Genomic DNA, 24,736 nt, shown 5'->3' with positions numbered 1-24,736 from the left:
TTCTTTGACAAATTATTTATAAAAATGACACATAGTCATCACATTCACATACTATCAAAATAAATCTTATAACCAAAAGAAAACATTAAACAATGACTATGTATTGTACGGTAAAATGTCGTCGTCTAATGACTTTGTAGAAACCCAAAGCATGTGCTTGCCTTCATGCAATGCAAGACACTAAGGTTATCCCCAACCCAGGGTTTTAAGAAGAGTTTTAGTGGAGAAGGAAAAAAAAAATCAGAATAAAGAAAAAAATGTAAGAGAGGCTCTAATATTGCATACTCGATTATGGTTTAAGAGTTCGTATGTGTTGAGTGTTTGTTGACTGGACAAAAAAATAGAATAACCAAAAAAACATTTGTTTCTCCGACCAAAAAAAAACATTTGTTCGACGATTACAATTTTTTATCTCTCAATCTCTCTCTCTCTCGATCTCTTTATCGCTGTTTCTCTCTCGATCGAAGGCCATTCTTGACAAAAGGAAGGAGAAGGATATGTTACAGCTATGAAATCAAAGGCGAATGTGGAGAAGAAAGGGGAAGCGGAAGGGATTTAATCTTGGAGGCGAATCAGATGATATTGATTTGAGTTTGGAGTCGAGTCATTCAGATGAGGTTGAAGCAATTGGAAGCAAGGGTAAGTTTCTCTGTGTAGTAGGTTGAATTCGCGAATAGTTAGTAGGGATTTGGGTTTATTCGATTTTGTTCGTAAATTTGGGATTAGGGTTGGTTGTTCTCATTTCTTTGTTTCTGAATTTGTACTTTGGTTCATTTGATTCTTACCTCTTGGAGGATGCTTTGCGGGTCGGTGATGGTTCTGATGGATCGTTTTCTTCTCTGCCCTACATCTTCAGGTAGTGTTCTTTCTCTCTTAATCGATTTTTTCTGTCTTTCTATATAAGTGAAATTAAATACCTTTGTCTCTTTGATGCAGGCAGTCGAGGTACAAGGATTAATGTGTGGGAGGGTTTGAAGAGAGAAACATCAGGTTACTAACTGGTCTCTTGCCCTATATCTCTGTTGGTTTCTCATGTTCCATCGTATTTGTGATGTGTTTTTCAGATTCTCTTGGTGTGTTTTATTGTGTGTTCTTTTGCTTGGATAGGTTTTGGTTATTCTTTTGAATGCGTTTCTTGCAGTTTAAAACTGTTTTGGAAATATGAATCATGCCAATGTTATGAAGGAAATATGTTCTTTGACAAATTATTTATAAAAATGACACATAGTCATCACATTCAAATACTATCAAAATAAATCTTATAACCAAAAGAAAACATTATACATTGACTATGTATTGTACGGTAAAATGTCGTCGTCTAATGACTTTGTAGAAACCCCAAAGCATGTGCTTGCGTTCATGCAATGCAAGACACTAAAGTTATCCCCAACGCAGTGTTCTAAGAGGGGTTTTAGTGGAGAAGGAAAAAAAAATCAGAATAAAGAAAAAAATGTAAGAGAGGCTCTAATATTGCATACTCGATTATGGTTTAAGAGTTCGTACGTGTCGAGTGTTCGTTGGCTGGACAAAAAAATGGAAGAACCAAAAAACACATTTGTTTCTCCGACCAAAAAAAAAAACATTTGTTCGACGATTACAATTTTTTCTCTCTCGATCTCTCTCGATCGAAGGCCATTCTTAACAAAAGGAAGGAGAAGGATATGTTACAGCTATGGAATCATAGGCGAATGTGGAGAAGAAAGGGGAAGCGGAAGGGATTTAATCTCGGAGGCGAATCGGATGATATTGATTTGAGTTTGGAGTCGAGTCATTCAGATGAGGTTGAAGCAATTGGAAGCAAGGGTAAGTTTCTCTGTGTAGTAGGTTGAATTCGCGAATAGTTAGTAGGGATTTGGGTTTATTCGATTTTGTTCGTAAATTTGGGATTAGGGTTGGTTGTTCTCATTTCTTTGTTTCTGAATTTGTACTTTGGTTCATTTGATTCTTACCTCTTGGAGGATGCTTTGCGGGTCGGTGATGGTTCTGATGGATCGTTTTCTTCTCTGCCCTACATCTTCAGGTAGTGTTCTTTCTCTCTTAATCGATTTTTTCTGTCTTTCTATATAAGTGAAATTAAATACCTTTGTCTCTTTGATGCAGGCAGTCGAGGTACAAGGATTAATGTGTGGGAGGGTTTGAAGAGAGAAACATCAGGTTACTAACTGGTCTCTTGCCCTATATCTCTGTTGGTTTCTCATGTTCCATCGTATTTGTGATGTGTTTTTCAGATTCTCTTGGTGTGTTTTATTGTGTGTTCTTTTGCTTGGATAGGTTTTGGTTATTCTTTTGAATGCGTTTCTTGCAGTTTAAAACTGTTTTGGAAATATGAATCATGCCAATGTTATGAAGGAAATATGTTCTTTGACAAATTATTTATAAAAATGACACATAGTCATCACATTCAAATACTATCAAAATAAATCTTATAACCAAAAGAAAACATTATACATTGACTATGTATTGTAAGGTAAAATGTCGTCGTCTAATGACTTTGTAGAAACCCCAAAGCATGTGCTTGCGTTCATGCAATGCAAGACACTAAAGTTATCCCCAACGCAGTGTTCTAAGAGGGGTTTTAGTGGAGAAGGAAAAAAAAATCAGAATAAAGAAAAAAATGTAAGAGAGGCTCTAATATTGCATACTCGATTATGGTTTAAGAGTTCGTACGTGTCGAGTGTTCGTTGGCTGGACAAAAAAATGGAAGAACCAAAAAACACATTTGTTTCTCCGACCAAAAAAAAAAACATTTGTTCGACGATTACAATTTTTTCTCTCTCGATCTCTCTCGATCGAAGGCCATTCTTAACAAAAGGAAGGAGAAGGATATGTTACAGCTATGGAATCATAGGCGAATGTGGAGAAGAAAGGGGAAGCGGAAGGGATTTAATCTCGGAGGCGAATCGGATGATATTGATTTGAGTTTGGAGTCGAGTCATTCAGATGAGGTTGAAGCAATTGGAAGCAAGGGTAAGTTTCTCTGTGTAGTAGGTTGAATTCGCGAATAGTTAGTAGGGATTTGGGTTTATTCGATTTTGTTCGTAAATTTGGGATTAGGGTTGGTTGTTCTCATTTCTTTGTTTCTGAATTTGTACTTTGGTTCATTTGATTCTTACCTATTGGAGGATGCTTTGCGGGTCGGTGATGGTTCTGATGGATCGTTTTCTTCTCTGCCCTACATCTTCAGGTAGTGTTCTTTCTCTTAACCTATTTTTTCTGTCTTTCTATATAAGTGAAATTAAATACCTTTGTCTCTTTGATGCAGGCAGTCGAGGTACAAGGATTAATGTGTGGGAGGGTTTGAAGAGAGAAACATCAGGTTACTAACTGGTCTCTTGCCCTATATCTCTGTTGGTTTCTCATGTTTCATCGTATTTGTGATGTGTTTTTCAGATTCTCTTGGTGTGTTTTATTGTGTGTTCTTTTGCTTGGATAGGTTTTGGTTATTCTTTTGAATGTGTTTCTTGCAATTTAAAACTGTTTTGGTTTACTATCATGTTGTGTTGTCTTAATCCGACAAGGTGAGGCGCTGAGATGAATCAATTGATGCTTGGTGATGCTATGCTTGGTGCTGCTATTCAGAGGACCGAGAGATTAATGTAAGTGATTTCTCTTTTTTAACTCTATTCCTATAACACTTCATTCTTGATGACACCATTGATGTCTACTTGTCTTTTTTGTTATTTCAGGTTTTCGATGATGTTTTTAACAATCAGTAATTGGCTTCTCTTGTGTTTGTTGATCTTGTGTATGTGGTTTGGTGTTTGTAATCGGCTTCAGCTCTATTAAAGTTTGGCCATGTTTATAAAGCAAGAGAGAAACAGGTTAGTGTGTGTCTCTTTTTACAATCAATGTTGTTGTTTTTGAGTTATTCACATAAAGATTTGTCGGAGATGCTGTTGATTTGATGTCTTTCTTCTTGTTGGGTTGTGAGAATTTTAGGTGTTGTGTTGTGTTGTGTTGTTTTCGTTGATAGTTTCGTTTGTGACACTTAAACACAAATGCTTGGTAGGTAGTTGTAATAGTTAAACACTTGTTGTGATTGGTTTAGTGAATCGTTTTACAACATGGTTCTGTTCTTATAACATGGTTTTGTTCTTATAACATAGTTCTGTTCTTACAACATGGTTCTGTTCTTATAACATAGTTCTGTTCTTATAACATGGTTCTGTTCTTATAACATGGTTCTGTTCTGTTTTTAATTCTTATCTCATGTGTTGTTTGCTTATCCTCGGCAGGTTTACGTTCTGCTCTTCCTGTGAACCTTGTGATCTCACGTCAGCACACGAGAACGAAACTGGTCTGTGGTTCTGCTCTTCCCGTGAACCTGCAGCTGTCACGTCGGCACAAGAGAACATAAGTCTTTGTGTTTTTCCTTCCCGTGAACACGTTTTGTGTTTTTCTTTCCACAATTGTTGTTCAATAAACTTGTATATATAGCAAACTATAATCGGCTACTCTTGATTGTAAGCACTCTCATATTCAGTCTGCTTTATTCTCAAGTTTCAAATATTTTCTCATCCCAACTCACTCTCAAACAAGTACAGGTTTTGTTTTTATCTCACCAAACCACAAACTTTCTTACGATTTTAAACCACAAATTTTTGGAGATACAAGTCTATAAAACGATTGTTCGGACTTATCAAACACTCACCAATTCACTCTCTATCCTATCAAACACTCTATATCTTTTATTTCACTTTTCTTCTAAAATGACATCTTCTTCGCACAATAATTTTGATGACACCATTGACGAATGCTTAAATCAAGTTTGTGACCAAATTTCCAATCAAGTTTGGCAATATCTTTTCACTCCACCTGTTCAACATCAACAACCACTTAAACCAATTTAGTTTGGTTGAGAATCTTTGGGCAAAATTTGGAGAATACAATTAAGCATTTCCTTTTTTATGAATTTTACATCTCTTTTATTATGTTTTAATGTTTTCCTATGTTTAAAGTTTTATGAAATACAATAATTTTACAAACATATATGACTTATTTAAATTTTTTATTTTCAAAAAAAAAAATTAAATTAAGAGACTCAAAATAAGAACCCACCACTGAGAGAGAAAACTTTTAATTAACAAACCCAAAGTTCTTAATCATCTCAAACTACAAAATATATGAATAAACAATTTAAAAGTCCCTAAAATATATCTCCCCATTCGGGTTACTCGTGAATGAAATAATGTTTTAAGTTGAATATAATACGCATGGCAATATCCTAGTAAGAAAAGTAGTAAAAAGTTGTGATAAAATGACAAAATTTGAGGAGGTGGATCTCCACCATCCCCAAAAAAGAAACATTCCTTTACCTTTCCACTATTTCGCCAAAAAATTTTAAAGAAAATTTCATCTTTTAAACAGATGGGCTCGATTAGGGAAACCTAGAGATCCTCGTGCATTGTTTATACGTATATTTTAGTTTTGCCTTTCTTTCTTTTTTACTTTGTCCTATCTTCTCAAAAGCCTCAAAACCAGAAGTCCAACTATCACTCTTCTTAAGTTGACGACTTCAAAGTTGAGACGTGCGCATACAGATGCTCGTTGGTGGATACCCTTTTTTATATATGTACTTACTCAGATGAATGGATAAACTTAAAGAGTATTGACAATAATTTAATGGTTTCTAGGGTCCATTCCCATCATCATCATCCCATGTATATGCACTTATACTTCATCATTTTTTGGACTATTTGATCCCAACCCTTAATCTAACTTATGAGAGGAGATTTCCGACCAACCCTTTATTGAAAACGATATTCATCGTAATCTGTAAAATTGCTACAAGCCTACAACTAGTAGAAAGAAAAATAAAATGTATATATTAGGACCAAATAAGTGTAGATAAAGGAAAACTTGTCACTTATATATGCTGACAATGAGTTACTTACAAGTGTGTATATACTAATATACATGAGACTAGAATGAGAGGGTGTAATGAGTAAATTGGAGATCGGATGATGTCGGAGATGACCAACGAGGTGATATAGAGATTTATATCTTGACAAAAACTTCATTGTATTTGTATATATGTACTTTTTGTTTCAAGCTAAAATCGTGAAGTTTGAGTTGATAAAAAAAAAGATTATAATATGAGTTTAATTTTAATATATATATATATATATATATATATATATATATATAGCCTAAACATGTGCATGTTATTGCGAGGATATACTTTTAGAGCATGATTTCATTATAAAATACTTTAAGTTAACTTTGAATCTCAAACCTTTATAATTTTTAACTTTTCACCTTTCACTTTTTAGCTTTAACTTTTGTAAACAAACGTCTTTTTCCACTTTCTATGCTTCAATGATTCCCAAGTTGAATATTGCATTGCATGGTTCGTTCTATTGCACAAAGACGAGACCAAATTAAATCAATGTAACGTTTTTTTTTTCCTTATGATTACTAGTTTTCCAAATTGAAGTTTGGTTGCAATGTCCTTTCATCTACAAGAAAATAACGGCTCTTATTTTGTATTGTAATCATTTTATTTACCTGAACGAAAATAAAAAGTCATTTATATGCAGAAGTGTCACTAACTCACTCCCCTTCTCTATTTAAATTTTTCGTTTTAAACATGTAATGCGGTTTTACTATCAAAATGAACTTTTTTTGTCAATTTTAAAAAATTAAATCCAGAAGGTATAGAAAACTGATTTGAATATCAATTGCTGCGTAGAAATTTCCAAAAATTCAACATAAAAAAAAAAAAAAAAAAAAAGTGATCTTGGTCAAAAAAATTTAAACTTAACAACAAGAAAATTAGTCGCTCTCTAATACAATTATATACATTTAATTATTACTTGTCAAATTAATTACACCTAACCTTAATCACGTAATTAGTGTCGTGATTTATTTATATGTCAAATCCGAGTTTTTAAAAAACACATACACACACACAAACAAACCTTTCGTCCGGGACGACCGTTATGGGATGCTCTCCCTCAAAGCTCGACGGTTTACCAGCCATCGCTCTATGCCGTGATCGATGCAACTCACTTGAGGAAACGCTCCGCCGAAGCTACGCCTTAGCCGACGCTCACTCAGCTTACCTCCTCTCTCTCAACACCGTTGGTCCAGCTCTTCATAGATTCCTCGATCAAGCCGTCGAGTCTCCGCCCGATGCTGATTCCGAACCCGACGAATCGTCTTCGCCGGAATCATCTTCCCCAGCTCACTCTGTTACCAGTTCAGATTCCGATTTACCTCCCAAATTCGACTCGGATTGCGAAGAAGAAGACGAAGAAGAAGGTACGAGGATGAACTGCGATTTATTCGGATGTCCAAAACTCGAATCCCTAAATACCAATCATCATGACTCGTTATACTCCCGGAGAAGTTACGTTTCCGGAACCGTAACGCCGCCTCCGCCACCGCCGCCTCCGAGTAACTACGCTTGGGATTTTATCAATTTCTTCGAGAGCTATGAGGTTCCGTACACTACCAATCCCAAAGACAGAGTACTGACCACTCGTTTCCTTGATGAAGAAGACACTTTGACAAAGAAGAAGAAGAAGAAGAAGAAGAAGAAGAAGAAGAAGATTCCTATGAGCCGAAACGACGAGAAGATTAAAGCTGAAGAAGCGAAACAAAAAAATCTGAAAATCTCAGAGAAGAAACCAAATAAAAAGAGTGGTACGAAGGAATCAAAAATTTCATCAGATATTTCCGAAGCCACAAAGCAATTGCAAGAGATGTTCAAGAAAGCTTCAGAATCGGGGAACGAGGTTTCGAAGATGTTCGACACTTCAAGATTCAGATACTACCAGAAAAGCTCTGTTTATCAAGGTATAGTGTAATGTTCAATTTTTTTACTTTTACCTTATTGATGTCACTCTCTCTATATGTTTTTTATTCTGTTTAGCTCTATCAGCTTCTTCAAACATTCTCTACGCTAAGAAGATGATGATGACTCCATTGGATCCCAAACCAGTTGAAGATTTTGGATCTAATCTTTCATCTACTCTAAAAAAACTATTCATGTGGGAGAAGAAACTGTACCAAGAAGTCAAGGTATCCTCAAAATTGTCTAATATGGTTTTAAGCAAAACAGATACAAGTGCTTATGTTCCGTAAGACTTTTGATTGTTTATCTACACAGGCTGAGGAGAAACTCCGAACAGCTCACATGAAGAACTACAAACAGTTGAGGAGATTGGAATCGAAAAGTGCAGAGCCAAGAAAAATTGAAGCCGTTCGTTCCTTCATTCAGTGTTTGTCTACGAGAATGAGAGTCTCTATCCATAAGATAAACAACATATGTCTGACGATAAACAAGTTACGCGATGAAGAGCTCTGGTCTCAGATGAAAAAACTGATCCACAGGTACGAATTCTATAGTTACCATTAAGTTTGTTTGAGAAACCTCATGAGTTATCTCAGCTTATTTTGTGTCAATATATAGGTTGTTTGGTATGTGGAGCTCTATGTTAGAATGTCATAGTAGACAATCCCGCGTAATCTCAGAGGCTAAGAAGCTTGATAAGATGACATTAAAGGAAAAGCTAGACATATCTCAGCTTGAGCTTGCTATAGAATTGAAACTGGAGCTGAGGAACTGGAGCCAAAACCTATCGAATTGGATTGATGCTCAGGCTCAGTATGTTAAGGCCTTGAACAGTTGGCTAATGCGATGTTTGAAGCAAGAACCTCAAGAACCAACACCTGATCTCTCAGAAGAACCACCACTGTTTGGTGCTATTAACAGTTGGTCACAAACCCTTGAGAGATCAGATGGAGAGAAGGAGTTTACGGAAGTGGTTTACTCGATTTTGATGCACGTAACCCGTCAGGTGGAGAAACAGAGGATGGAATTGGAAGAGCAGAGGAAGGTTAATGGCGAGGCCAAAGATATAGAGAGGAAACTTGTGATGTTAGAGAAAGAAGAGCTTAAGATGCAGAGGAAGATGAAGACAGTACCATCAGTTGAAGTAATGGGGGCTTTCAATCTGAAGTCTAGCATGGAACAGATATTCAAATCTATGGAGAAATTAGCTATAAACTCGAAGCAGACTTACGAGGAACTTGAATTGATGTGCTCGTAATGTACCAGTTTGTATTAGTTCTTATAAATTCGTCTATCTTTGTTTCACTCGTGTTCTTGGAAGAGTTTTAAATATTTCGTTAGAATTTTTGATTATGGACATTAGCCGTAATAAGCCGTATACTGCCTTTGATGATAAGAGAGTAAATTCCAGTCATGAACATTTTTAGGTTAGTTCCAAGTCTAACCCTCATGGGTTTTCTTGCGTGACAAGAAGTCTTTCCTTGGTGCACAATTCTCATTTAATGATACCGAGTCAACTGATACCATTGTGGAAGCTCCATGCTTTTTTTTTTTTTTTAAGAAACCTAATAATTGGAAACGAATGAGAAAGAAACTCATGAAGTGATTGTCGTTTGATCATTGATATAATTCTTGATCATGACTCATAAGGATAACTTTATTTTTAATAAGGAACTCATAAGCATAATTTAACTTCTTAATGGAAAATCAAATGATTAGATTTTATGCTCATACAAAACAAATTAGGAGTTGGAAACTTGGAAGTTGGAATAATGGCTTTGAATCTATCAAATGCTATGAGAATCTGCTTATTCAATTATCAAGATCTGGAAAAGAAAGAAAAAAATATCTAACGAAACTGAATTTAGCTGTAGGATCAACCTGGCTATATGTATTATGTAGTGTAGACCTATAATACTGGCACGTACGTATAGCAGATAACGAATGTTGGTCTCTCAAATCTCAATATATATGACGGCGCCGTGTTAAGAGAATGATGGATTTGATAAATTATTAAAACCGACACGGACAAATTAGACAATGCAAATGAAAACTCTGGAACATCCTCAGATATATAAACAAATATATTGTTGTCTCCATTTTGATTCCTTACAATTCAGATAATTACAAATTTACACTGGCTGGCTTGGTTCATGCATGATTTCTCTAATAAAGGTACCCGACTAGTTTAAACAAAATAATTTGAACCTTTTGTTTTGTTTTGTAGACAACAATATCAGATCAAATCCATAATGTAACATAATCCTAAGCAACTTACACAAACGGAAGTTTCCTAAATACCACTAACTTCAACTAGTTTGAATTTATAACCTGAATGACCTGTTTCCAACACAATTGTCTTCACGTACGTACAAACAAAAAACACCTTAGCTAGAGTTCCTTCGTTGTACTTTCCTCATTTTATACAAAACATTCCCTATTTATGGAGTCTCCCTATAATTCCACTAAACCCTAATCACAAATCACTCATTATATTCTCATCTTTCCTTAGAATTCTACTTTTTGAAATCAAGCAAATATTCTTTGGAGGTTTTAATCAAATGGCGCTAGTGGACTTGGAAGGTTTGAGAGAATTACAAGACTCTGCAAACTATCTTCTCGATCACTGTCCAGAAGCAAGAGAGTCTCTGTTTCAACAGGGGAAAGAGAAATGGATCGAGCAAGTCTCCGAAGCTTCACTAATAATGTTAGATGTATGTAACGTCTCAAAAGACGTCATGACGCTAGTGAGACATAGCCTTCGAGATCTTCAGCTGACTCTGCGCTGTAACGGAGCAAACCTCAGTGAGAAGATCGCAGCTTATAATCGGTACAGGAACAAGCTCAAGAAGGAAACCCTCAAGTGTTTGAATAGTCTAAAGAGTATTGAAGGAGGAGCTGGAAAAGGGACGATGGAGATGCAGAGCATAGAGCAGAACCTTCTGTTTGTCGCGGAGGTTTTGCAGGAAGTGAGAAGAGCCATTGTGACTATGGTTGAGTCTCTGTTCTCGCTCGTGTGTCTTCCTTGTCTCGAGAGAAAACCAAGCAAAGGGTCGTCGTTGTCTTCGATATTTACAATGCGGTTTTGCTGCTTTGATGACGTGTGGGACGAAGTCGCGTTGCAGAGCGCGGGTACAAGGTTGGAGGCTTCACAGATCGCAGTTGAGGAGCTTGAGATCGAGTTGGGGTTTATTTTCAGGCGACTGATTCAGACCAGAGTTTCACTTCTTAATATTCTCACAGCTAAGACATCTCCGGTTTGATTCCACTTTCTGGAAGACATAAAACATAAATATACCTGTAAAAAAATTAGAATTATAAGCAAATACCGAAATATTATCATCTTACAAAGTCAACTACACATAATGACATAATTGAGCAAAGAGCCAAGACAATAAGGAGGTTGCACATATGGTAAATACTAAATAGAAACCAATGAGGAAAACAAATAAAAGTCTTATATAGACCAAAGGGAACCCAAAAATTTAATCATAGGGTCTTTGTAAGCTCGATTGTGGGATACACACACATAAAGGCATGAGTAACAGACTTAGGATTTCAGCCAATCAGTTTCTCCTCAGTCCTCATATATAAAACAGTGTTTTCTATTGCTCATCAAAAGAATGTTACAAAACAAGAAGACAACGCAACAGTGGAAATACTGACATTACATAGTGATAAATCTCAGTGAGATGAAAAAAATACAAACATAATTAAGCCAAGAAGGGGGAAGAAACAGAAATCAAATCCTCAAATAAGGAAATGGCGGAACAAAAACAAACTCAACAGAGTCCCCTGTTCCTCTGGTTTAACAATCCTACTGCGATTCGGGTATATGGGCCTTAGGAAAAGGCCTAAGGGCATCTCCATTGGTTGGACTCTTATTTTGAAGTTCTTATATTTTTTATTAACTAAAAAGTATATTTTTACAAATTAAGAGTTTTTGTTGTTGAATAAAATTATAGTACTCCAATGGTAGACTCTTATTAGGGTTTTTATTTTTGAAAAAAAAAATATTTTTATAATATAATTAATTTAAGTAGAACAATTAGTTTAAATATTTAAACAATTAAGATTTTATTAAAATGGAAAATTATTGCATTTCATAAATTTTTAAACATTCAAAACATAAAAGCATATTAAAATAGAAGTAGAAATCATAAATGGGGAAAAAGATTAGTTGTAATCTTGATTTGTGCCAAACTTTTGCCAAATATTCTCAACCAAATCATCCTTCAATTATTGATGTTTTTGTTGATTACGAATTTCCTTCCGCTTGCTCAGCATGGTCATCAAATTGCTGACATTTGATGATATATCAGTTGAAACTGTGGAGTCCAATTGTGAAGTTCTGTTTGCTTCCACTTGTGCGAATTCTGTTGGATCAAACGGCATGTACCCATCTCGTTCGTCTTCTACTATCATATTGTGAAGTATGATACACGCTCTCATTATCTTTCCAATTGTTTCCTTATCATGGATAAGAGCCGGGTTTTTTACTATGGCGAAGCGAGCTTGCAAGACTCCAAAAGCACGCTCGACATCTTTACGGACAGCTTCTTGCCATGTAGCAAACAAGGATGCCTTTGGACATTGTGGAATCTGAATAGATTGGATAAAAGTAGCCCATTTCGGATAAATACCATCGGTGAGATAGTAAGCCAAATTATACTCCCGGCCGTTGACAATGTAATTAACTTTCGGAGCATGACCTTGTAATATATCATCAAAAACTGGAGAGCGGTCAAGGACATTGATATCGTTTAATGTACCTGGAGGTCCGAAAAATGCGTGCCATATCCACAGATCTTGTGACGCTACAGCCTCTAAAACAATGGTTGGCTTTCCGGATCCACGTGTGTATTGACCTTTCCATGCGGTCGGGCAATTCTTCCACTCCCAATGCATACAATCAATGCTTCCTATCATCCCGGAAAATCCTCGTAGCTCTCCAATATCGAGTAAACGTTGAAGATCCTCTGGGTGGGTCTCCTTAGATACTCATCTCCAAATAAATTTATGACTCCTTCAACAAAATTTTCCAAGCATTGAATTGCAGTGGTTTCAGAAAGCCGGAGGTATTCATCAAGTGCATCAGCTGCAAAACCATATGCCATCATACGAATTGCTGCTGTACACTTTTGTAGTGCAGAGAGACCGAATCTTCCGGTAGCATCTCTTCTTTGTTGAAAATATGGAATTTCATTGGAGAGTCGATCAATAATACGCATTAACAACGGCTTGTTCATTCTAAATCGACGGCGAAAAAGTAGCGGAGGGTATGTTGCATTTTCACTAAAATAATCGTTCCACAATAGAGTGTGTCCTTCTTCACGTCGTCTTTCAATGAATGCTCTCTTTTTCTTTGAAATTGGAGCTTTTTGACGAGCACCAGGAGGAATTGTAAGATTTTGATAGACTTGATTGGTTATTTGATCGTTAATCTGATTGCTAATTTGATTGCAAAGTTGATCAATAGAATCATCTAGCATATCATCAAAATTATTTCTAGAAGAAGATGCCATTTTTGAGAGATAAGAAAAAAGGAAAAAAAAAAGAGTGTTTGATTTGTGAGAATATTGTAAATTGATCGTGATAAATATTGTATGAAAATGTGTGGCTTATATAGAACATTTTGTGGTGTACATGCAGTTGCAAATGTCTAGTATACACAAGTGGTCGAAAAAAGTAGGGTGAGTTTACAAGAAAACAAATAAAGGGCAGTGTACTTGCTTTAAATTTGTGGTAAAAGGTACAAAAAAACAAGAATAGAGAGCTATACTTGATATAAATTTGTGGTAATTGTTACAAGAAAACAAAAATAGAAAGCTTTAGTTGATAAAATTTGTGGTAAAGGGTACAAAAAAAACAAAGAAAGAAAAAAGAGAGAGTTGCCCTAGCTAAAATTGTATGGTAAATGTCACAAATAAACAAACAGAGCAAACTATCATTCGTTTTAAACAAAACCAGAAAAATGGAGAGCTGTCCTTTGGATTTCTTGGCAAAGTCTTGTAGTTTTGATCTTGAAAGAAATCATCTGCAACATCTTGGTCTTCATCACTCTTAACCCACATTGAGTACTTTCCATAGTCCCTGAGTCAATGCCATCAAGAAAAAATCAATGAACATATATATATACACTGATACTATCTCAATGATGATGATCTTTGGATTAGAGACAAACCTTTTTTGAAAACTCAGTCAAGATCAGAAGAACACAAAGAAGTGATTACTTTCACTCATATAAACATAGAAGTGATTACTTCTCATTTCATTAAACATTCAACCGATTACTTATAAGTGATTACTTTCACTCATATAAACAAAAAGCATTCAACCGATTACATATAAGTTCACTAATAGAAACAAAAACATTCAACCGATTAACTAAACTGATAAACATTTTATTTTGAAAACATTTTATCTATGAGCTTTTTCTTTAAAGCCATATCTGTTTCACTAAGTGGCTCTGCTTTTGCTAGTAGACTCTCAAGCATGATATGCTTGCTATGTGTCTCCTTCAATGCATATTCCTTCTCTCTCAAAGCAAAGTCACATTGCTTTAAATCATACATCCTCTTCAGTTCTAACATCTGAAACTCAAGCCATGCCTTCGATTGCTCCTCCGCAGTTAATGTATTGTTCACATTCCTTTTCGATTTACTCTTTGAAGCCTTAATACCAGGTGGCCTAGTTGTTGATTCATCCTCTTCATGTGGTTGGGAGCTTGAAGACTGAGCAGAGCCATCCACGCACTTCCTTCTTTTTGTTGTTGCAGTCCCTCTAGTAGATGAAGATGAACACCATTTCTGGTCATGCCTAAGCTCTCGCCATGCATGCTCCAAGGTGAACTTCACCTTATGATCATCGAAGTATATTTGGAGTGCTATCTTCATAACATCATCTTCATTCATCCCACTTGATCTCTGCTTTTCTGCAGCCTCATAGCATCCAACAAACTTGGACACTATATCATTAATCTTCCCCCACCTCTGCTTACAATGCATGGCCTCTCTATGTGGTCGACCTGCAGCCTTCGGACTTGATGCAAAATATTTTTCAATCCGAGACCAAAATGTTCCACCTTTTTGCTGATTTGAAGTGATTGGATCCTTGCTCGTGTTTAGCCATGCACTGATGAGCAGAACATCATCTGCTGGTGACCATGTCGTTTTTGTTCTACGGCCTACTTGTGTGGATCCAACTTCACTTGGAGCATCATTGGGACATTGGGTGCTAAAAATAGGGACTTGTGATGAACTGTCGTAAGGATGGGCGACTACATTTTGGGTACCCATTTGACTATGTAAGAGGTCCATGAAGCAAGAGTTATCGGGATTCATGGAATCGGGTGAATCCATATCTTTTTTTCTGTGTGGTTATTAAAAGGAAAAGGAAAGAGATTGCTGAAAGATAATGGAAAGGAAGGCTTTTATTTATGTAAAAGTGTGTATTTAGGAATGAAGAGGGAGACTTGTATTTATGATGTTTGATGTATGTTAGTGTTAAAACATTTTGGTTTGTGTTGGTGTTAGCAATCAATGTCAAAATAAAGAGCTTACCTAAACTAAAACAACCTAGCATTGAACACAAAGACCATAACCACATCCTAAATGCCATTAAGTATGATGTAGACACTTAACCATCATCTAAGAAGCATTTATCACAACCAACAAACTAAAACACATTCAATTCAACACTCAACGCTTACGTAACCAAAGTGTGGTATGAATATAAACAAAATCAAAATCATCAGGATCAAAATCATCAGGATCACATTGCATACTAGTAATCCATTTCCTCCTAATTGTTTGAAACTAGTAAATTGTTACAAATAAATCTGAACAAGTACACATTAGAAAGAACCTGAGCTAAAAGGCAGGATTAGACAGATACGGAGTTGATAAGGTTCACCAATGTTCAAGTAGCTAACCTCAAATCATAGGCCTCAGATCAAGTCAATTTGGCCAGATTCGATTGCTCCTTTAACAATCTTGTAGCGTATGAAGTAGAGATCACCTTCCTATCATTTCCACAGTCTCAGGGCTCTCTCCTCTGCCAAAACCATAGTAAACCCCACAGTTAGATAAAATAAAGGTTGTGTATGGGTATGGAGGAATAAGGTTAAGGAGGGAAGAGAATTCTCTCACTCTTCATATAGATTGAGGGAGACAAAGTTGTTGCTTCTACAAACAACAAAGGTATCCAAATGGGGCTGCGACACTGTAAAATGTAAATTCACAATTATAGTCATCACAAAACACACACCTGCGAATGTGATCATTCAAATGTATGTCTCACAACAACAGCCATTAACGTAAATTGTAAAAACTAAAGTTTGAAGTCCAAAAAGACCACTCAAACGGATACTCTTGAAAATAAGTACCTCGGCTACCTGAGGTTTTCAATTTCCGAGAGAGTTCATGTATGGGTTCATTCTAATCCCGTTTCTAACTTGTAAAGTATCTCTAACAGTATCTATACCACACAGAATCTACACTAAACCTATAGCATTTACTACCACACAGAACAAAAGCGGCAAAAGAGCTTACAAAGACAAAGACAAGCCAATGAACTTAAAGATATCAGACAAATAAGAAAACAAACTTTGTAGCAAAGACTCTCTCCTGCTACGAAAGCCGCTTTTCAGCTTCTTTTGACTTGAGGTTGTGGAACAGATGGAGAGAAGAAAGAGAAAGAAGGGAAAAAAAATAAATGATTTTTTATATAATTAATTTGACCAAATAAATACAGACAGCACACCAACTCTTCTGAATAAGAGTTGTGTTAAAACTTACTAAACAAGAGCAAACTCTTGTTGTTTTATCATTTTTAATTTATTTTTAATTTTAATTAAAATAAGAGTCTTGCTAAAAACTCTTTTAAAGTCACCAATGATCTTGCCCATAATATCTAAAAGGACTTCACGTCTTATTCAAAGACTCTTTTTGGTCAAACTAAACAAAGTTGAATACAACATAATTTCCACGTGGTACTAAAACGACCTGGAAAATGGAAATATCTTGGAAGTCGGAACAAGAGTACACGAACGTGTTCATATGCAACTTTAAGTGGGATGTATTGAAACCAAGACTTTAGAAAATTTGATAGGATTTTAAAAATTTGGAATTTTGATAGATTTTATGGAAGTTGATATGATTTTTTGTAAAATTCGTTCAAATCTCATCTAAAACCATGAGATTTAGATTTTTGTATTTTTAACTTAACATATCCTCTCATATCCCTAAAAAATCATTAAAATCCAAATTCACAAACTGTTTTAAATAACAGTAGATTTTAAAGTACAATTTTAAATCATCAGTTTAATAACAATGAATTAGAGTAGACTTTTTAAAATTGTTGATTGAAAAATATAAGATTTGTAAATTTTATATAAATTATTTAAAATGTTTGAATACAATTTTTCTATAAAAGTCAAACTTATTCTCAAACCAAGTACGGTAATAAGTCCTACTGTTTATCAAAAAAATAAAATAAACAGAGAAACAAAAATCAACAGATAAGATTCTAAGAAAAACAAATGGCTTCAGTGAATTCACGAAGTGGTTTCTGCAACTCAAACTCAACATTCTACAGCAAACGAACACCAATCCCACTCCCTCCGAATCCATCCCTCGACGTCACCACTTTCATATCTTCACAAGCTCATTGCGGCCGTATCGCTTTCATCGACGCTTCCACTGGTAACAACCTCACTTTCTCCGAGCTATGGCGCGCCGTGGACTCAGTCGCCGATTGTCTCTACGAGATGGGGATTCGAAAAGGACACGTCGTCCTTCTCCTCTCTCCGAACTCGATTCTGTTCCCCGTCGTTTGTCTCTCCGTGATGTCGCTCGGCGCGATCATCACCACCACGAATCCTCTCAACACTTCCGGAGAGATCGCTAAACAGATTAAAGACTCGAACCCGGTCCTCGCCTTCACCACGTCTCAGCTCCTCCCGAAGATTTCCGCCGCCGCCGCGAAGCTCCCGATCGTGCTCATGGACGAGGAGCGAGTTGGCTCAGTTGGAAAAGTGAGGAGATTGGCGGAGATGATGAAGAAGGAGCCGAGTGGGAACCGAGTTATTGAGCGAGTTGACCAGGACGACACGGCGACTTTGCTTTACTCTTCAGGAACGACCGGGATGAGCAAAGGGGTGATCTCGTCTCACCGTAACTTAATCGCGATGGTTCAAACCGTGGTGAACCGGTTCGGATCTGATGATGGGTCGCAAGGAGAGCAACGGTTCATCTGCACCGTTCCTATGTTTCACGTCTACGGCTTAGCCGCGTTCGCCACTGGTCTTCTCGCTTACGGATCCACGATCATCGTTCTCTCCAAGTTCGAGATGCACGAGATGATGTCTGCGATTGGGAAGTATCAAGCCACGTTTCTGCCTCTCGTGCCTCCGATTCTTGTGGCCATGGTCAACGGCGCGGATCAGATCAAAGCTAAGTACGATTTGAGCTCCCTGCACACTGTTTTGTGCGGCGGAGCTCCGTTGAGCAAGGAGGTGACTGAGGGGTTCGCGGAGAAGTATCCGACGGTTAAGATTATGCAAGGCTATGGGTTGACTGAGTCAACGGGTATTGGAGCTTCCACGGATACTGTTGAGGAAAGCCGGAGGTACGGCACCGCCGGGAAATTGTCGGCGAGTATGGAGGGGAGGATTGTGGATCCGGTTACTGGTCAGATTCTTGGACCGAACCAAACCGGTGAGCTCTTGCTCAAGGGTCCTTCCATAATGAAAGGTACAATTTTGTAAAGGATTCTGAATTCTAAGTTTTTGAGATCATCAAAGCACCGAGATTGATGTTTTTTTTGTGTGTTGTTTGTTGCGTTGTAGGTTATTTCAGCAATGAGGAAGCTACGAGCTCGACCCTTGATTCTGAAGGATGGTTAAGAACTGGTGATCTCTGCTATATCGATGAAGATGGATTCATATTCGTGGTTGACCGGTTAAAGGAACTGATCAAGTACAAGGGCTACCAGGTATATAAGATAGACAATACGCATTTAACCACAGATGATAGTGTTCTTCTTATTCAGCATAATTGATGTACCAAATCATTGCTAGAAACCTGACACCGTTTGTTCGATTGAACCAATAAGTAATTTCTGAGCCTGGAAGTATGATTGTGTGTTGAGTTATGATAAGCTTGTTTGGATGGAGATTGAGTATATTCGAACATTACTCTTTCATAGCAAAAGAGTTGAAAATTGTGCTAAACTTAATTTGGTGATTTATTGGATAGGTTGCTCCAGCTGAGCTGGAGGCTTTACTGCTCACTCATCCTGAAATCCCTGATGCTGCTGTTATCCCGTAAGTCATAACGACCACTCTCGTGTTTCTTTTAACCAGAAACAACAGTCTTGAGTTTATAATGGTTTGGCGATTTACAGGTTTCCGGACAAAGCAGTGGGGCAATTCCCGATGGCATATGTTGTAAGGAAAACTGGGAGCAGCTTATCAGAGAAGTCGATAATGGAGTTTGTAGCCAAACAGGTAGCACCGTACAAGAGGATACGAAAAGTGGCTTTTGTATCTTCCATACCAAAGAACCCTTCAGGCAAGATTTTGCGCAAGGATCTCATCAAGCTCGCAACATCTAACTCCAAGCTTTGATATTTTCTTATGATATCTTCTTATGAGACTAATAATGAGAGGCTATAAGTATTGTTATTGTTTGTACTGTAGTAAATCTGTTACGTTTGTGGAAAAGAAACAAATATTAGATAACAACTAGGATTTAATCCGCTTTACACCGCGGGACAATATTTTTAATTTTAAAAATTTTAAATTTATATTGTATTTATTTGTTATTTTATTAATGTTTTATTGTAAAAAATATAAAATTTTACAGGTATTTGATATAAATATTCAAAGTATAGGATTTTTGTAGTGTTTTCAAGGTTTTAACCTTTGTGGTATATGTATAGTCTAGTAATACATTTATCTTCTGGTACACATCTAAAAGTGTTAAAAAAAAATAATTTCACTTAACTTCCTATATAGGATTAATGCAACCCGTCTCACCAAAATCAAAATAAATTTTTGCGTAAAAATAAATAATCAAAATAAGTTTTTTTATCAAGTTTAATTATGTTAATTGTTTTACCAAATTAGCATACTTATATAGTTTATAATTTTTCCATGTCAATATATATCGTTTATAATAATTAATAGAATTTTAATTTTATTGATAATTCCTCAAAAAATAAAAAATAAACCAAATTATATGGGGGTTTTCAACATATTTAATGTGAAATTTTATAATTGGATTTTCGGATTTTCGGTTTATATTTAATGTTAATATAATTATGGATATTGTAAACTTTTGTTATGGAAAATCTGTTGTATATCATTTAAATTTGAGAGATTCTAGCATCCATAAAAATAGTTTTAGAGATTTAATGGATTAAAACTTGGGTAAATTATAAATAAATGATCTTTTTCTAAAAATTTGGCCATATACACTTTTTTTATAAAAGTTTGGTTAAATAGATTTTATTAATCGAAAATAGCCAATTCTACCCTTAATTATTTTTTCTGATAAATTTTGTTGTTTTGGGGCTCCATCGAGTGGGCCTAACTTGTTGTTTTGGGTTTTGACAAATTAAGTAAAATTTCACTTTGTCTCGACAAAGTAAGAAACCAATTACGGTAAAAAAAAATTCCAAAAGGGCTAATCGAGACAAAACCCTTCCGCCGTATCTCACCATCGTCACCATCTCATCGTCACCATCTCACCGTCGTCTCTCACCATCGTCACCATCTCACCGTCGTCTCTCTCCATCTTGACCATCTCACCGTCGTCTTTCTCCATCGAATGTCAATCTTACACAAAATCAAAAAGGCATTACCAGAAGAGTATGAGATTGTGAAGGGTGATCCAGTTTTCGCATATGTATTTGCATTGTATGAGAATGGTCTTGGGTACTCAGCTCGGTTGATACACAACATCATGTGTAGGCAGTTGGTGACTAAGAGAAGACATGAGCTGTGGTTTGTGTTTGGTAAGAAGCCGCTTAGATTCTCAATGCAAGAATTCCATGTAGTTACTGGTCTTAAGTACAATGCCGATTTCAGTCATGATTCAGAGAGTTGGACAAATGATAATGGGTTTTGGAGCAAATTGTTGAAGAGAGGTGGTATCATTACCATTCAAAACTTGATGAAGACCCACCTTGAAGCAGCTCCATCGTGGAGAAAAAAAGAAGATAGAATTCGGTTTGTGTATGTTTGTGTGATTGCTGGGTTGGTAGTGGCTAAGGATGAGAAGAAAGCTATACCACATTCATACATCAAGCTGGTCATGGATCTAGAGAAGGTTAGGACTTATCCTTGGGGTCTTGTAGCTTTTGACCATTTAGTTAGCTCTATAGTGGAAGCAAGAAAGAAACTGAAGAACCACATTAGTTACATCCTCAATGGTTTCTCATATGCTCTTCAAGTTTGGGTTATGGAAGCCATTCCTCTCATTGGACAACTTATGGGAGAGAAGATTGACACAGAGATTACAGTTAGCCGAATCTCTAATTGGAAAGGTGCTGCTAAAGTATCATATGATGAGCTCCTCCTTGTAGAGAAATCAATTGGAAACAAGGTCAGTTGACTTCTTCTTTTTTCTTTTAAGTTTAAATTCGAATACGTTGAGTTTTTTTTTGAATTGGTTTCTTTGTTATTGTTTTGTCAGGATGTTGTTTATCCATGCATTTCCTCCACTTGAAACTTTGATGTATTGGAGTCCATTGAATATTTGAGGGGTGATGAAATTAAAGATTGTGAAGTGGACAACTTGGAAGCTTTGTTTAGCCAATGGATAGATGTTTCCAATTGATTTAGCAATCGATGTATGTCTATCTGACACAAATGATAAACATTCTTCATCAGCTATAACCATCTTAAGTTGCATAAAAAACCACTCCCATGAACAATCATTCTCAGAATCAGCAATTCCAAATGCGATCAAATACAAATTGGAGTTACCATCTACAGCTGTAGCAACTAGGAGAACCCCTTTGTATTTATTCTTCAAAAATGTACCATCAACTACTATCACTTTCCGCATTGACTTGTAGAACCCTCTTGTTGATTGACCAAAAGAAATAAATAGATATTTAAATCTTCCATCAAAGTCAATTTCATAATTCTTGAACGTACCAGGATTCGCTTCTTGTAGCATGTGCAAGTATTTTGGAATCTTAGCATAACTTTTCTCAGGAATTCCTCTAACTTCGTTAACTGCATACTCCCGAGACTCCCAAGCTTGGTGATATGTTAGCTCGCAGCCGTACCTTGAACGAATAATATTAACTATATCATTCGGTTTAGGACCTTCCTTCACGCCCTCATAGCTTTGCTTAATGAGATGTCCAATTGTTCTTGCAGATGGAGTCCTACAAAATGAGTTTTTTTTTTAAGGGGCACATGTATGGTTACCCACAAACTTGTTGATTTTGAAATATGTAGACGCTTATAAACACTCAGCCCGGAGACGCCAATTACAAGCACTATCAATGCAGCGTATACACCACCATCTCTTATCAGATTTTGTAATCCTATAGTCGCAGTTATATTTCATTGCATACATTTCCATAGTAGCCTGTAAAGCTTCCTTACTGCTGAAATATTCACCATTTTTTACCATTGAATCTTCCAACTTTAAACCAGCAGCATCACCAAGAATAGCATCAGTAGGCTTTTCTAATACATCATTAGTCGGCTTAGGTGAATTCCTTGAAATAATACCTACTGATTTTCCCACATCAACTTCCACATTACAACCATCGCTACTATCAACTGGCAACTTATTCAGATCGAATTGGACTTTACTCCTATCGCCATCAACTACTCTTTTGAATGTAACACACAACCGAATCATGTTTATCTTTTTCAGATATGCAAGAAAATTATTCATACCTCTATCATTTGTCAATACAACAGGAGGACAATCAACTTTAACCTCTGTGGGTAGATAACTGAATTCCACATCAAACATATTTTGCTCTATTTCATAGTCTTCTCAAACCATCACCTTCAACTCTTCAAGAGATGTAGTGGGTTGCAAAATCAGTAATCTAGCACATTTTTCTTCATCATCAATAAATCTCCACTTCTTCTTGGCATCCAGTGTCCATACACCACAAGTAACATAGATTTATATCATAAACAGGTAAGTGAAAGCTTTTGTGGAAGGTGGAAGAGATGGTGACCGATCACGTTAAGGTATAATGTCAATTTTTCTTAATTTGTTTAGCTTCTAAATAATTTATAATATGTATTCTAAAATTTATTAGAACAAATCTAAACAATAATTACGAAATTTTAACCATAAATTAAAAATATTTAAAAAATAGTCACTTTCCTTATTTAATTTATTTTCTTTCTATTTTAAGGGTATTCTAAGGTTTACAGATTACAAATTCTAAAATTTCTATGATATATCTTCTACTTCTTTTAGTATATAGGGTAAAACGTAGAAAACGAATTCTAAATTGAAGTAGAATGAAGAAAAACGTAGAATTCATATTCTTAATTTTGTAGAACATACAAAATTCAGAATCTGAAATTTTTAGAACAAATTTTCCGTCTAAACTTCGTAGAACATGTACAAACTGTAGAATGAACAATCTAAATGTTTCAGAAAGAGAAAAAATCGTAGAAAGTCTATTCTAAACAATTTAGACCAGAAATCAGCAAATTACAAACTGATTTTTGACATCCAAAACATTTTTTTTTCAAATTTTTTTTTACACAGTTGTATGCTAACATAGGTTTTCTGTTTGTTTATTGGTTCAAACTCCTAAAAACCTACTATTTCTATTAGTAGGGGCATTTTCGTCACAATTGACAATTTTAAAAAAAAAAGTGTAGATGGCCAAATTTTTAGAAAAAAATCCTTTATTTATAATTTTCCCTTAAAACTTTAATGGGTATAGTTGTTTTTGGAAAAATCGGAATGTATAGATGTTGTTAAGATATTATGACAATAAATGTAACAAATGTTGGTCAATTTAAGAAAGTTTAGTATTTGAGTTTCTCTGCAATGTTATTTATGGAATTGTTTTAGGGGTTAATGTTGTAAAAAAAATATTAAATAATTAAAACTTAAAGGGCATAAACCAAAATGTACTTCAAAAATGTTAATATAGATGTCTATAAATACATCCATGTGCGTTGAAATAAAACATAGAAGATTATACATAAATAGGGGTGTCAAATTGGATCCAAAATTATGGATCAACTCAAACCAAACCAATCCAATAATTTGAGTTTTAATGGATTAATGGATCATGTCGAGAACGTTATTGTTTATTTGAATTAGAGTCTATTTTTTAAAATGTTTATGATCAAATATCTAATCAGGGCCAGAGACAATGAAACAAATGAATTTACCAGCCAAAGCTAAAAGAACTTGGATACTACCCTACACCTAACTTCTCTTGCACCATTTTAACAAATGTCCTATGCAAAGATGTACCTGATATAGTTTGAAGTTATAGGAGGAGTTTTTCTGGCAGTTTCACGTTTTCGTATGGACAAATGTGTTGTTTGGTACTGAAACCTGTTTAACATTAAAAGTTACATATACTCGCAATTTGTGGTTATACTAAAAGAGTCGTTTAACTATTATATAAGGTGTCAATATTTCATTTTCCAGTGGGCATGGGATTTTGATACGTTTCTGGAATGTAATAATATCCCGTATAGAAAAACAATCAACGTGAGTAAAATACTTTTCTTAAGGACATGTGTTAAGCTCAAACCCAAATTTTTTGTTCCTTATATCTTAACCTGAATACAGAGACCGAATCCCTTACAAAGACTTATCTTACTTCTTGGGGTAGTTTTGAGATGACTCTTGTAGTATGTATGAGTTGGTTTCGGAAACTAGCTCTTCCTCGTCTTGTCGGATTACAGCTGAATCCTCG

At 35.8% G+C, this 24,736-nt stretch overlaps 5 protein-coding genes across 6 annotated transcripts; 4 read left to right on the top strand and 1 right to left on the bottom strand.

Moving 5' to 3' along the window:
* The first annotated feature begins 6,884 nt into the window (after window positions 1-6,884).
* LOC104740749 (protein ALTERED PHOSPHATE STARVATION RESPONSE 1-like) lies at window positions 6,885-9,103 on the top strand. 2 transcript variants are annotated; one of them, XM_010461435.3, is made up of 4 exons: window positions 6,885-7,800; window positions 7,886-8,025; window positions 8,114-8,337; window positions 8,417-9,103. In XM_010461435.3, the coding sequence occupies exons 1-4, from the start codon at window positions 6,942-6,944 to the stop codon at window positions 9,054-9,056; spliced, it is 1,863 nt and encodes a 620-aa protein (XP_010459737.2). In that variant the 5' UTR covers window positions 6,885-6,941; the 3' UTR covers window positions 9,057-9,103. The 2 variants fall into 2 exon arrangements, with proteins under 2 accessions (XP_010459737.2, XP_010459736.2); XM_010461434.3 differs by having other exon boundaries at window positions 7,877-8,025.
* Window positions 9,104-10,296: 1,193 nt separating this feature from the next.
* Window positions 10,297-11,117, top strand: LOC104743417 (uncharacterized). The gene has a single exon (XM_010464504.2). It carries the CDS (start codon window positions 10,360-10,362, stop codon window positions 11,059-11,061), a length of 702 nt encoding a protein of 233 aa, XP_010462806.2. The 5' UTR covers window positions 10,297-10,359; the 3' UTR covers window positions 11,062-11,117.
* A 2,990-nt stretch (window positions 11,118-14,107) lies between these two features.
* On the bottom strand, window positions 14,108-15,277 carry LOC104743413 (glutathione S-transferase T2-like). Its single transcript, XM_010464501.2, has one exon. The coding sequence runs from the start codon at window positions 15,157-15,159 to the stop codon at window positions 14,203-14,205; it is 957 nt and encodes a 318-aa protein (XP_010462803.2). The 5' UTR covers window positions 15,160-15,277; the 3' UTR covers window positions 14,108-14,202.
* A 1,952-nt stretch (window positions 15,278-17,229) lies between these two features.
* LOC104740747 (peroxisomal OPC-8:0-CoA ligase 1) lies at window positions 17,230-19,613 on the top strand. The gene is made up of 4 exons (XM_087483139.1): window positions 17,230-18,552; window positions 18,648-18,793; window positions 19,057-19,124; window positions 19,205-19,613. The coding sequence occupies exons 1-4, from the start codon at window positions 17,340-17,342 to the stop codon at window positions 19,425-19,427; spliced, it is 1,650 nt and encodes a 549-aa protein (XP_087339265.1). The 5' UTR covers window positions 17,230-17,339; the 3' UTR covers window positions 19,428-19,613.
* A 1,018-nt stretch (window positions 19,614-20,631) lies between these two features.
* Window positions 20,632-21,417, top strand: LOC147927975 (uncharacterized). Its single transcript, XM_087485962.1, has one exon. The coding sequence runs from the start codon at window positions 20,632-20,634 to the stop codon at window positions 21,415-21,417; it is 786 nt and encodes a 261-aa protein (XP_087342088.1).
* Window positions 21,418-24,736: the final 3,319 nt, after the last annotated feature.

This window comes from Camelina sativa, chromosome 14 (assembly GCF_030686135.1).
Source record: "Camelina sativa cultivar CO46 ecotype springtype chromosome 14, ASM3068613v1".
NCBI lineage: Eukaryota > Viridiplantae > Streptophyta > Magnoliopsida > Brassicales > Brassicaceae > Camelina > Camelina sativa.
Note: the sequence above shows the minus strand (reverse complement) of the source record. Positions and strands in the feature narration are given on the sequence as shown.

What these genes read in the sequence shown, in the direction of transcription:
- LOC104740747 (XM_087483139.1), top strand. Translation starts at nt 17,340, where the DNA reads ATGGCTTCAGTGAATTCACGAAGTGGTTTCTGCAACTCAAACTCAACA. An exon ending in GGGTCCTTCCATAATGAAAG is followed by an intron (nt 18,553 to 18,647) that starts GTACAATTTTGT and finishes GTTGCGTTGTAG; the next exon opens with GTTATTTCAGCAATGAGGAA. An exon ending in TCAAGTACAAGGGCTACCAG is followed by an intron (nt 18,794 to 19,056) that starts GTATATAAGATA and finishes TTTATTGGATAG; the next exon opens with GTTGCTCCAGCTGAGCTGGA.
- LOC104743417 (XM_010464504.2), top strand. Translation starts at nt 10,360, where the DNA reads ATGGCGCTAGTGGACTTGGAAGGTTTGAGAGAATTACAAGACTCTGCA.
- LOC104740749 (XM_010461434.3), top strand. Translation starts at nt 6,942, where the DNA reads ATGGGATGCTCTCCCTCAAAGCTCGACGGTTTACCAGCCATCGCTCTA. An exon ending in AACTGTACCAAGAAGTCAAG is followed by an intron (nt 8,026 to 8,113) that starts GTATCCTCAAAA and finishes TTATCTACACAG; the next exon opens with GCTGAGGAGAAACTCCGAAC. An exon ending in ATGAAAAAACTGATCCACAG is followed by an intron (nt 8,338 to 8,416) that starts GTACGAATTCTA and finishes GTCAATATATAG; the next exon opens with GTTGTTTGGTATGTGGAGCT.
- LOC147927975 (XM_087485962.1), top strand. Translation starts at nt 20,632, where the DNA reads ATGTCAATCTTACACAAAATCAAAAAGGCATTACCAGAAGAGTATGAG.
- LOC104743413 (XM_010464501.2), bottom strand. Translation starts at nt 15,159, where the DNA reads ATGGATTCACCCGATTCCATGAATCCCGATAACTCTTGCTTCATGGAC.